We start from the raw sequence: 12,653 nt of genomic DNA, 5'->3' as shown, positions 1-12,653 counted from the left end.
TTTTTATTTAATGTGATGATATCTGTAAGCAGATTCAAGGAAAAGCTTGAAGGTTACTATAATCGTCCCGAAAAGTTCTTATTCTGACCACCACTGTTTTTTTTTTTGGTAATGAAAACACTTTCCTATGGAATCATTTCTTTTAAAAGGTTGTTTCAGGTCTCAACTAAGAAAACGCAACCACTGTATTCCATTTCCGTCACACAAATCAAAGTCGGTATATTTTCCACTTCAATGCATCTCCTCCAAGTAAAAAAGAAATGAAGAAAATGCAAAAGGGAAACACAACAACACTCTACTCAAAACATTTCAACTAAAAACCTCAATCAATTTACAAGAAAAACGCTCTCCTAGCTCCTCTTATTATTCAACAAACCAATGAATGAACACATTAAAAAAAAAAAAAAAAAAAAAAAAAAAAAAAAACTTTCTCTTCTCTTTTATTTTTCTCGAAATCAAAATCTTCCGAGCATAGTCCTGAGGCGAACGAAACACCACGTCCGAAACAAGGTCTTGTACTTCCTCCACCCGTCGAAATGCTTCCCGATGACCTTCTTGTAGCTGGGCCTGTGGCGAACGAGGAGCCAATACTCGGCCAGGTTCGGGCGGGTCCGTATATACTCGTCCTCCAAGTTCAGCAGCGCCAGCCTGGCGAGCAACGGGACGAGCATCACGTCGGCCATCGTGAAGTCCTCCCCGGCGAGGAAGGCGGTGCGGTCGAGCCGGGCCTCGACCTCGTCGAGGAGCCCCACGAGGCGCTCCGCGGGGCCCGCCCCCCCGTCCCTGAGGCTCTCCTCCGTCTCGTACGCCTCCCTCAGCTTGCGGTGGTACGAGCTGGCGAGGTCCGGGGACTCGGCCATCCGGGCGATGATGACCCGCCTCAGGAACTTGGAGACCCGCTCCCGATACTCCTCCGGGACGTGGGACAGCGTGAACTCCTTCGACTTCCACTCTTGGATCTTCCTCATCCAATCGATCACTTCTCCGTCCCTGCACGCCGTCGTTTCTCCCCCCGAAGTCACCTCCGCGATCCTCTCCACGTACCTGTTTTCACAAACAAATACCGAAATTACCTTATTGCCCCCTTCTCCCGGGACGGCTCTACAGTTTGAATTCCATCTCATTGCACTGTTATCATACGCAAATGGAAAAAGGAACTTCTTCACCCAAATTCCCACCTATCCACACACTGACTATGTCAATCAATACGCATTAAGTCCTTATTCGAATTCGTCTAATTGCACCAGAAATCGCAGTTTCTTCGTTATCAGAGATTACGTCAACGCCCCTTCCGAGACTAAAAAGAGGCAGGGCTCTAGAGTTTGAATTATTCCATCAAATTGCACTATCATTGATCCTCTCTACTACCTGTAAATTATGAACTTCTTCACCCAAAACCCATCCTATCTATACACTGATATCACTCCTGACTATGTCGCATATAAGCCCCAACTAAAGCAGGCCATATGGAACCCGAGAAATGGAGAAATGTTATTTTACGGGAAATGGTTCTCCTGGAACTCTAAAAAATGGTACCGCAAAATCTCATAACCATTTTCACGGGGATCCCGTTTCCGTCCTATATTTCGGTACAAGAAAGCATGTACAAATTAAAAAAAAATATAAAAAAAACACACTAAAACGGTACTAAACGGGCATCCTGGGTTCCATCCAAAAATCCCGGTACCATTTTTTAGAATATGGTTTTTTCTCATTTCTCGTAGGGCCAGCTTTATCCCTAACCATCTGATAAACTGTAAATCCCCAATCAAAACGCATCGATAAAGAGAAAGGGATACGTACTGGATGATCTCGATGGGGTCGAAGATGATGTGAGCGCCGTTCTGGAAGACGGGGAGAGAGGCGGAGGGGTTGATCCTGAAGAACGAGGCGTCCATGTTCTTCCCCGTTATCGGATTCACGCGGAACGACGTGTAGTCCGTTCCTTTCTCTTCCAAAGCCATCCTCACTCTTTGGCTGCTCATCGAGTATGGGTGATGATATAGCTGCATTCTATATTCTCTCTCTCTCTACCATCCAATCTCTATAAATAAATAATTATGTCAACATCCTCTTGACTCAGACATTCTAACAAACACCTTCTGCTCTGCATCAAACAGAATACGCAATCAAGATTTTAGAAACCAATATGACACTTATGATATCTAAAGCTGGAACAGAGTTTTCATTTCAGCTTTCAAAAGTGGAAAAGGGCAAGGCAACCAAAGAAAAGAAAAAGAAAAGAAAAAAGCTTGAACTTGAATTACACATTCACATAAAGTTCTTTTTTCCCATTTTATATTTTAATTGACATCCGATCAAACGACATGGACCAACGCTGAAGTCAACTTAAGTCAACAAGAACCTCAAAAAAAAAAAAAAAAAAAATCGACAAGATATATATAAATATGTATACGCACCGAGTAAACCTGCTCGGTCAGAACTCGCTGGCTTTATGGAAAGGCCAAAAGAAGGTAAAGAATTAGAGTTGAGAATTGAGAGCTAAGAGAGGTAAAGTGGGTTTTTCTTTTTTTAGAGCTTTCGAGATTTGTGTATGAGACTGTGACCAAATGACATCAACAGAATATAGAAAAAGAAAGAGAATTCCAAATAAATCAGACCACACCATAAATAAATCAGACCACACCATACGATACGATACATACGACAAATGTACTTGATTAGGATGATTATATTCCATTTGCAACTGCAATGGAAATTATCTATCTTTCTTTCTCTTCTCTTCTCATTAGTAATTACAAAACTACTTCAACTACTTTTTTGCTTTGGCTTCTATGCCGTACCCTCGCTTTGTCTATTCGACACGTGTCAGTTAAAACCTTTCAATAAGGAAAATGTATGTTTATGAAGTTACTGCAACCTTTGCATAGAATAAATATATAGAATATTGGAATGTACGTAAAGATAACGCGAAAAAAAAGGGTGGCTCTAACTAGGGTAGTTCTTTTTTGATCTTTTTCTTATTCAACGAGGATATATCAACGTAATGCTTTTTTTTTTTATCACAATTTTATTATTTCCTCACCCACCTGACTCAACATAAAGTATAATTTATAACTAGAAAAAGGATAAACAAACAAATAAAAACTTCAGGGACAGAATTTTTTTTTCTTTATTGAGTTAAGCCACTAATAATGCTTTCGATTGTGAAATCATATTAAAAATGGAATAAAAGATTTCCTTTCTTATGGGGGATTAGCTAAAAATGTTAGTTTAAGCCACTAAATTTTTTATAAAAGATTTCCTTTCTTATAGGGAATTAGCAACAAAAAAAAATATCATATTTTAAGATGTCATTGCTGTAACCATTTGTGATTGTCTTCAAGTTTATTGCAAAGCTGGTGCCTCACAGCTCAGCTCAGCGTTTCTCTATTCTAATCCTCATTTTCTATTTATTCGTAACTGACCTTTATTGTTTTTTACATGGAAATTGTTGGTGGTTAAGGTTTCTAAACTAATTACAGGAATAATGTGTCTAAATTTTTTTTATCCCAAATATAGTTTTTTCCGAGTTGTGAGCAATTATTTTACTTGATGTTTACAAATAAAATTTAATTTTTTTTTCATATCCTGTGCTTTATTTAAAAAAAAAAAAATTAATGCTTACAGTCTCATTTATAAAAAGAAAAAAAAAATTAAAAAAAAAGGTGCTGTTTATTTTTCCCTAATTCCGTAGTCTTTGAGATAGTGTGGGAAGTATTGCTGGGCTTATTTCTTGATTACTAAAATGGGCTTTTTTTAGCGTCATGGGCTGATTTTCGTTTCTGAGCAATGGGCTATTTGTAAAGGGGAATGGCCGGATCTAGTAGTCATTTCAATAGTTTTGACCAAAATATAGAGTTTCTTGTTTTGGACACTTTTAGTAGTTGCTTAAGTGAGCAAGTACATATTTGCCCTTGACTTTATTTTTTGTTTTGAAAATACCTCATTAAACAATAGCGTCAGTTAATATTTCAAAACTCAAATGAAACCCATTTTCATCTTCTTGGTTCACGCTCTCCCATCTCTCCTCCGACTCTTTCTCTCTCTAAAACCTTCACCCACTTCGCCGAAATCGCAGAAATCCTCATCCACGTCGCCGAAATCTCTGGGTTCGTTGCTAATCTCTCCTAAATATCTCAGGTTCGTTGCTAATCTTCATTATTCTTTCAAATCTCTACGAATCACCTTTTTTCAAATGCTAAATCGCAGAAAATGACGGCCAAAAAACGCGCGCCGGTTCGGAAGAATCCGAGGACGCCGAAGAAAGGTCCGACACCGCTGAAGAAAAGTCTCTCCAGCGAAGAAGTCTCCCGCCAAGAAGCCAACAACGTCTCATCGAGTGAAGAAACCAAAACCAGTCACTGAATTGTCGGCGTCAAATTAAGATGAGACATCGCCATTTGAGCTCTCAAAACGAAAAGCAACTGTAAATGAGGTACATTTCTTCACTTTGAGCATTTTGGGTAATTTTTTTATGGCATGCAAAACTGAATTTGAGTTATTATTTATGTGATTGTAGAATTCTTTGATCTGCATTTTCTGTGTGTTGAAGATTTCATAGGTTATAATTTATGTAATTGTAGACATTTATAGCTATAGTGACTAGAATTGTAGATGTTTATGTCTACAATTTTACACCATTTTTTTGTTGTAGATTTTTTTTTTTCGACATCTACAATTTCTGGAATTGTAGACCTTTATGTCTATAATTCTTGTGAATGTAGCCATTTATATGAACTGTATATATAAATGGCTACAGTCACAAGAAATTGTAAACTGTTTTTTGTATGAGAACTGTTTGTGTAGATATAGTTCTGGTGATATAAGGACTGTTTGTGTAGAGTTTCATGTTTTTTTCTTGACATATGCAGGGATTTGTAAGATTTGTCCCTGAAGAGATTGTGGACCATAACTTCATCTTCTTCGACGCATTGGACAAGTTTGAGGAGATCATGGGGCGGTGAAACTTGCGACCGGCTACGAATCTGACGACGATTTTTCGACATCTTTGGGCTAGGATTTTTATGTTTACATGAACTCAAATCTCAAACTATGAAGTTACTTTTAAAACTATGTTTTATATTTTTGTATGGTTTTGTATGACAATTTGAAGCTTGAATGCCTAAACACTACTATATATTTTGGTATGCTTTTGTTTTGTTTTGTTATGGCTGTATGGCTTCGGTATGATTTTGTTTTGTTATGGGTGTGTCTACAGATGTGTACAGTGATGTCTATAATTATGGTGCTTGTAGACATATATATCTACAATTTGAACTGATTGTAGACATTAAATGTCTACAATCACCACAATTGTAGACATAAATGTCTACAATCAGTTTAATTGTAGACAATGATGTCTACAATTTGAACAACTTCTATCATGTAACGCATTCAAGACGTAAAAAAGACATAAATTAATAACTTCTATCACATAAGTAGTCATTCAAACTCCAAAAAACATAAGAAATACACTCCAAGTTCAAAAAAGATATTAAATACACATTCAAATGCGTACACTCAGCCGGAATTTGAGAAATACATGTGTATGTTGAACTCTTAAAATCCAAAAATAATTCATCAATTCCCCTCGGACAAAGGAAATTGACTGCTGCATGTAGTCCGGTTGTGACCAACTTCTCCACATTGCGAACACTTCCTACGAATAGGTTCTTCCCCTTGAGAATGTATACGTCTCTTCCTCGGTCTAGCGGCGGCACGTGCTCTGTGTGTCGGACGCTGAATTACAAAATTCGCGACCTCGGGCGAAATGTAGCCCTCCACTTGTTCACCGAAAACGACACCATAATACCCAAATTTTCTCCCTCGACGTATACTGTGGGTTCGACCCATATACCACCGTGCTTCATAAATAAATATATATATATATATATATATATATATATATATATATATTTCTAACATTCCTGCATAGGAAAAACGCATATCCAATTTTGTTATTATCGTGTATGAAAAAAATTAAATGTCTACAATAAGAATATTTGTAGATATAATATATTTACAATTATTTATTGTCTACAATTACAATTATTTATTGTCTACAATTATTGTAATTGTAGACATATAGGCACCTTCAGCTGTTGTAGACTAATACTTCTACAACAACGGAAGTTATAGAGTTATATGTCTACAACAACTGAAGTTGTAGACCTATATATCTACAATTACAATACGACGTATAACGGGGACAGTCTACAATTTCTGAGACTGTAGACATGTATGTCTACAATTCAAGAACGCGAAAAAAAATCAAACGTCCAAAAACATGAAGAACAACACACAAACAAACCCAGCAACAAACAATACAGAGACGACGGGTAATGACACAAACAAACCCAGAACGACACAGATCTAAAACCCAGACAACAAACGCACGAAAACAAAGATGAACGACGAAAAAGAAGCTTTCTTTTAAGATGCACGATGATGCCGTTGAACAAACATGCTCTCCGAAACCCAGAAACTCAAAATCCGACGAGGATGAACGAAAACCCAGAAACAAAAAGAGAGGAGAGAAGACGACGACGACGTTGAGCGAAAGAAACTTACTTTTAGACGAGGACTAGGTGGCCGGAGAGCTGAGCTTCACTTCAGAGAGACGCAGCTCATGGAGGAAGATGAAATGTCCTTCACACGCAGGGAAAAAAGAGAGGAGAGAGAGAGAGAGAGAGAGAGCTGGTCATGGCATAATAAACAAGACGTATGAGAATTCTTATTGAGCAAGTTTTGGTTTGTGGCTTGAATGAACAAAATTACAAATTAAAGGGCAAACCGGGTATCAAACTATTCTCTTTCCTCAAAACACTACTAAAAGTGTCAAAAAACAAGCTACTCTATATTTTGGTCCAAAACAATGAAATCACTACTAGAACCGGCCATTTCCCATTTGTAAACCCATAATAGACAAGGCTATCTCACACAAGAGGATGGGCTAACCCGTTTCATTATCAGCTCATAGTCTCCCTTCAATAAATCTATTTGTTTTTTTGTCCATGTCGTAAATGACATGTTAAGAGTCAGTCTATTCGACAACACTGATCTTAATTAGATTGTCATTTTTTTTTTTTTGATGGATTAATTTGATTGTCATTGAACGGGCTTAATAACTGCGTGTTTGCAATTCATTTGTTTCTTTTTAAAAAAAAAAAACCAAGAAAATGTAAAATTTATTACTTTTATCACATAACTCAACCTGAAAGCCACAGATTCTTTGAGGTTGATATTTTAATTTTTACGCATAATAAAATGGGAATATTGCAGCAATAGTTTTTTTTTTTTTTTTTTTTCTGAGGTAATCGAATAATAATTGTAAGTTCTCATATTGGGCATATCAAACACCACACAAAACGAATATTTCATGTATCTAATTAATTCCACCGTTTCTGCATGGCTTTCATTAAATTTTTTTAGTTTCCTTCTTATAAAACTGTAAATTACATTTTAATTTAAAAAAATTTACAAGCTAAAAAAAATGGTGGTGCAAATAAGATATTCAACTTATTAGTTACTTGACGCTCGTACAAGAATCACCGACGGTCCAGTACAGTAAGATATTCTTGTGGGTGCTTTTAATTTTTCCTGACTATATCATGTAGTATGGTAAGAATTAATAGGCCTATAACCTTTAGAAGTAGAGATAGCAAATTAGAAATAAGAATATAGATCAGATAATTCACATGCATGGAAAGTGACACATACCAAACATAGTGTCCAACATTAAATTTGTCAGACCCTACCCCTTTTTTCTTTTTTCTTTTTTTTTTTCCATATCTAAGCTTTTGTCACGCCCTGCCCATAAATAATTTATGGTCCTTCTTCTATGTATATATTTGACAATTGACATCACCCTAAAATATGAAATTGCCTCCAATTATTTTTTTTAGCATACTTTCACATGTCATGTGCATTTATTCACAAACTGATATTCAGATTTCAATATTCTACATTTTTTTTAATATTTATTTTATTTTGCTTAAATTGTTAATTTTTTATTTTTTTTATTTGTGTATTAGAGTTCAGATCCGTGAAGGAATGTGTATGGGTTGTATTTATTTATTTGAAAAATGGTTATTAACTTGTTAATTGAATTAGTGATAGAGAGTGTGAGGGAGATCTTTGTCTGTGTTCAACATGGAACATGCTTTGGTTTATTTGATTTGAAATGTTTTGATGATTCATTCGGAACGTCACAATTCATGTGTGGACAAATTATAGATATAAGTATTAATTTCATGTGATAACGAGAGGAATCTTATCAAGCAATTTTTATAGCGAAATTAGAGATGTATGTATGTTAATATGATAATATCATATGCAATATAATAAAAGGTTGCCATTTTCATGAGCCTTTCCAAATCTGATGAGCCGTCTAATTACGTTTTAAGAGGTATATTTGAGAAAATTTCACGCTGACCCCTTTTAAATTTTAAGTGTTTTTTTTTTATCATTATTATTTATAAATATTATTTTTCAGGGGTGACCTCACTAAATAAGAATTTATTTGTTAATAATTGAGGTGCAATTAGTAATATAAACAATAATTAAAGTCACTTTGCGCGCGATAGGGACATTGATGATCAATTTTGAAGTTACACTGATTTAGTGACAACGAAAAAACGAAATATTTTTTAGGCCGTAATTAGCAGTTTAGAGCATCTTATCAAATCCCACACAAATCAATCATATTTCAAAGAATTATATATATTTCCAGTTCATGTAATTTAAGACCCACTAGTCATGACGGAATTAGTCAACAGAAGAATATCTCAGAATTGATTTGGTATATACTGTGTTTCATAAATAACAATGATAAGCATATAATGTTGCGTTGAATAAGCAATATCAAGAGCTTTTTTTTTTTATCAATGATTAACCATGAGCATCATCAAGTAAGTGTTTATTGCATTGGTTTGCAATATTAGTTGACAGCTTAAGAACTCAGCTTCTTTAAAAGCCACACGCCAACTAATTAACTACCATTTATGTAATGATCTCAACCTTTTAAATCAGTTGTATAATAAAAATAAATGAACATGTAGATTGGATGTGTTTAATCAAGTGAGAACAGATAAAACGTCGTTTTTGGTTTTTGGTAAAAACATGTCGTATCGGTAATTCAAGGCCCTAACTCAAAGAACTATAAAAGAAAAAACACAGCCTTTTTTTCTTTTCTGAGCGTCTTGTTTTTTTTCCAGTGGAAATGACCTAAAATACCTTATTTTTAAAAAGAAAAATAAAAAAATCCTATACGAATCAATTCTCATTCTTAATTTGAGAATATCTACTTTTATTCCGATAATCCTCATTTTTACAAAATTTCCTTGTTATTTATAATTTTATTTGACTTTTTAATTGTCTGGAGTTTCAATAATTTTTTCCTTAGCAGATTCGATTAAAATAATGGCAAAATCATTTGAATTTAAAAGTAAATGAAATATTTATGGAATATTTGAAAAAAAATGTGATATTCTGGAAATCTGAATTTCCGTTAATTTTTAAGAGGTAAAATATGTTACCTCTTAATTTAGAGCGGCTTTGGTGTGTCACTGTCACATACATGCCTTAATTTATTATCAACTGTCTACTTATGTAAGCTTTGTTTTTTGTGTTCCATCTTTCATGACCTTGTTTTTAGGAAGATTTATTTGCTGACCAAGTTTGTTACTCATTGGCTACGATTTGATTACACAAAATTCATTGTTTATTTTTCTGTTTCTTGGGCACAGAAAAGTCAATTTTTTTGTGGGACGACGATCGATGCTTCTGTTTTCACGCAAGACGCAACATGCAATTTATGTTTTCTCTATTTTCTTTTGGCCGGTCAATAATATGATATAATTCTTTATACACTTTAGAGTCGTATGTTCGCATGTTCGCAAACACAGTATGAAATTGAATAAATACACCCCTTCAAAAAATTGAATAAATGCCCACACACATGCCACATATATAGTATATTAATATATCTATCGATATAAAAGGTTGACATTGTTCAATAATAGCAACTGATAATATCCGTTAATTGAGAGTTTGAGACGATACTAACATGATTTAGCTTAGCGTTTGAATATTAATTACCACTTGTAGGCGTATATAGATTGATGGTGATAGTTTTTTGGTTTTCTTTGCCGCAGAAAATTTAAACTTAGGCTATTAGAAAAAATGAAAATCAATTCCACCAAATCAAAATAATATTTCGGTCTACATACCACTAAAATTTTGGCTAAATCAGAACGAAACTTTCCTTCTGATTTGTTCTGGTAGTATTCACGAAATAATTTTTTTTTTTTTTAAAACTTAAAATATGTATAATAACATTCATTACATGAAATTTTTTTTTAAAGATTAGTAATAAAACGGTACAATAATTTTTCGATTTCATAAAAAGTATTGGAGCAGAATTTCAGTACACTGAACAAAATTCCAATTTGTTTTGTTCCATTCTATTAGCCCACCTAGATAAACATTAAACTACAAAACCTATATTGTATTTTCGTTTTTGTATTTTTTTTATTTTGTTAATATTTTGTAGTAAGAAATTCATTAAATTTTTCCGTTACCGCTACCTAGTAATAATGTATTTGTTTTAAAATAAATTCTCTTACCTAATAGTTTGATTTGAAATTATTTGAATACTTCATAATCTATGATAAATTAAAAAAAAAAAAAAAAAGCATAAAAGGGTTTATATATTATCTTAATTCATTAGACACATATATCTAAAAAATAAAAAAAATATACTAAAATTAATTAATTGAGAAGAATTTCGCAAATAAATCCAAGCAGCGTCCACAATTAAGAGGACAACAAACGCTCTTTGGTGGATCTTGAACTACCATCACTACTTTTAGGCTGGATTTCGCCCGTGAAAACTAAAGCTTACCAATAAATCTATTCAATACTTAGTACTTTCCATTAAATATTGTCCCATGGGCCAATATGTGTGTGCCTCAGATATTTTATTTATTTATTAAATATTTATCATGATAGATTGTGTCTGGTGACCGCTCGTGTCTCTTAAAGAGAAAGAAAAAAAATATCTTGCAAATTATGTTCATACACAATTAATTAATTAATATGGTGCTAAGATTTCTGAATTGTAGTTGTATACTTGGTAATATGGTGATGGGAATAATATTGAATTTTGTTGCTAAAAATCCGAGTAACACAATGTTCCACTAATAAACCCCATAATTGTAACTTGTATAGTGGGTGCACTCAGGTTGCACTATATATATTAGACCCACAAATATCCAATATCGATATTGTTCGATGTATTCTATCTTATACAAAGAAAATGTCACATGAAAAATCTTGATTTGGTGAGATATTGGTTATTCTTTGGTTCAATATGATCTGCTGCCTATAATTGATCTAGGGTAGGCCCGTCCGTACATATACACTAAATACAAGTTGAAATAATTGAATAAAAAAAAGTGTACAATTTGTTCGCATTCATAAAAACCAGAGCTAACTAGTGAAACCAGAATTTGAGAGATATATTTCATAAAATATATATATGTATATATATATTGAACGTAAGAGGGGATTTTTATGATAAGAATCATTTAATTTTATGCTAAAAATATAATAAATATTAATATCATTTGTGGGTAAAGAAATAATAGTTTCAAAAATACCACCACAATGGAATAAACTCACAATGAATAATACTTGAGCACTCTTGTCAATTTGTTCTTATGGTATAACTATTCTTTCGAAGCTTATTACATATTTGCAGCTAATAATAGGTACTATAATATCATTATATTAAATAGTCCAATGACAACTCTCAATTAAAATTATAGTTCAATTATTTAAATATTAAAAAAAAGTAGTATAATTCGTGTATATATATCCCATAATATGTCATATGTAATTTAAACTATTTTTTAATTATTAGACTAAAAGTTTGATATAGAGATCTAAAATAAACATATGTCTAGCTCACCATTTTTTTAATGATCCAATGAGGTAGGAACTATAGTCCAACATATATTTTATATCCTTAATTGTGTGTGTGTGTGTGTGTGTGTGTGTGTGTGTGCGTGTGTGTGTGTGTGTGTGTGTGTGTGTGTGTGTAGTTAGTACGTACACGTATGAAAACAGAAAAATAAACAGTAATCACCTTGGTAATTCTAATACATTCGTTCAAAGCTCAAACAAGTAAACACACCACGTGTGTGTAGTTTTATTTGGGATTATTTCATAAGTAAGATATTATCAATAATTTGAACTAAAATTTAATAAGTCTATTTTAATCTAAAAGTATGATTACCCATTTCACATGTTTATCTTTTTATCCCTTTACTTCGCTCTCTTTATCTCTCTCGTTCGTGGCGGTTTTTCTGTTTTTGAGTTGCTGAATCCCCACAATGTTAACATTTTGTTCTCATAGAATCGTTTGAAAAAAAAAATCATTTGAAGAATCCAAAAACTCGTTTGAAGATTTATTGACATTTTGTAAATTTATTGACATATATGTCAATAAATTTTCAAAGATTCTAAGAATTTCTTCAAAGATCATGAGAATTTGTTTGAAGATTCCGAGTCTCGAAGATTTATTGACATCCAAAAAATTTATTTACACTCATGTCAATAAATCTTCAAATGAATTTTCGGATTTTTCA

At 33.5% G+C, this 12,653-nt stretch overlaps 1 protein-coding gene across 2 annotated transcripts; it reads right to left on the bottom strand.

Moving 5' to 3' along the window:
• Nucleotides 1-163: 163 nt before the first annotated feature.
• On the bottom strand, nt 164-2,624 carry LOC149391652 (Glutathione S-transferase family protein). 2 transcript variants are annotated; one of them, XM_089621304.1, is made up of 3 exons: nt 2,421-2,624; nt 1,804-2,107; nt 164-1,044 (listed from the first exon to the last, which is right to left on the bottom strand). In XM_089621304.1, exons 2-3 carry the CDS (start codon nt 2,010-2,012, stop codon nt 456-458), a joined length of 798 nt encoding a protein of 265 aa, XP_089477430.1. In that variant the 5' UTR covers nt 2,013-2,107; nt 2,421-2,624; the 3' UTR covers nt 164-455. The 2 variants fall into 2 exon arrangements, with proteins under 2 accessions (XP_089477430.1, XP_089477431.1); XM_089621305.1 differs by having other exon boundaries at nt 1,804-2,102.
• Nucleotides 2,625-12,653: the final 10,029 nt, after the last annotated feature.

The sequence above is a fragment of the Urtica dioica genome, chromosome 7 (assembly GCF_054948205.1).
Source record: "Urtica dioica subsp. dioica isolate 48M chromosome 7, U.dioica_male_clone48M_v1_H2, whole genome shotgun sequence".
In the NCBI taxonomy this organism is placed as follows: Eukaryota; Viridiplantae; Streptophyta; class Magnoliopsida; order Rosales; family Urticaceae; genus Urtica; species Urtica dioica.
This window is presented reverse-complemented; position numbering and strand designations above follow the sequence as displayed.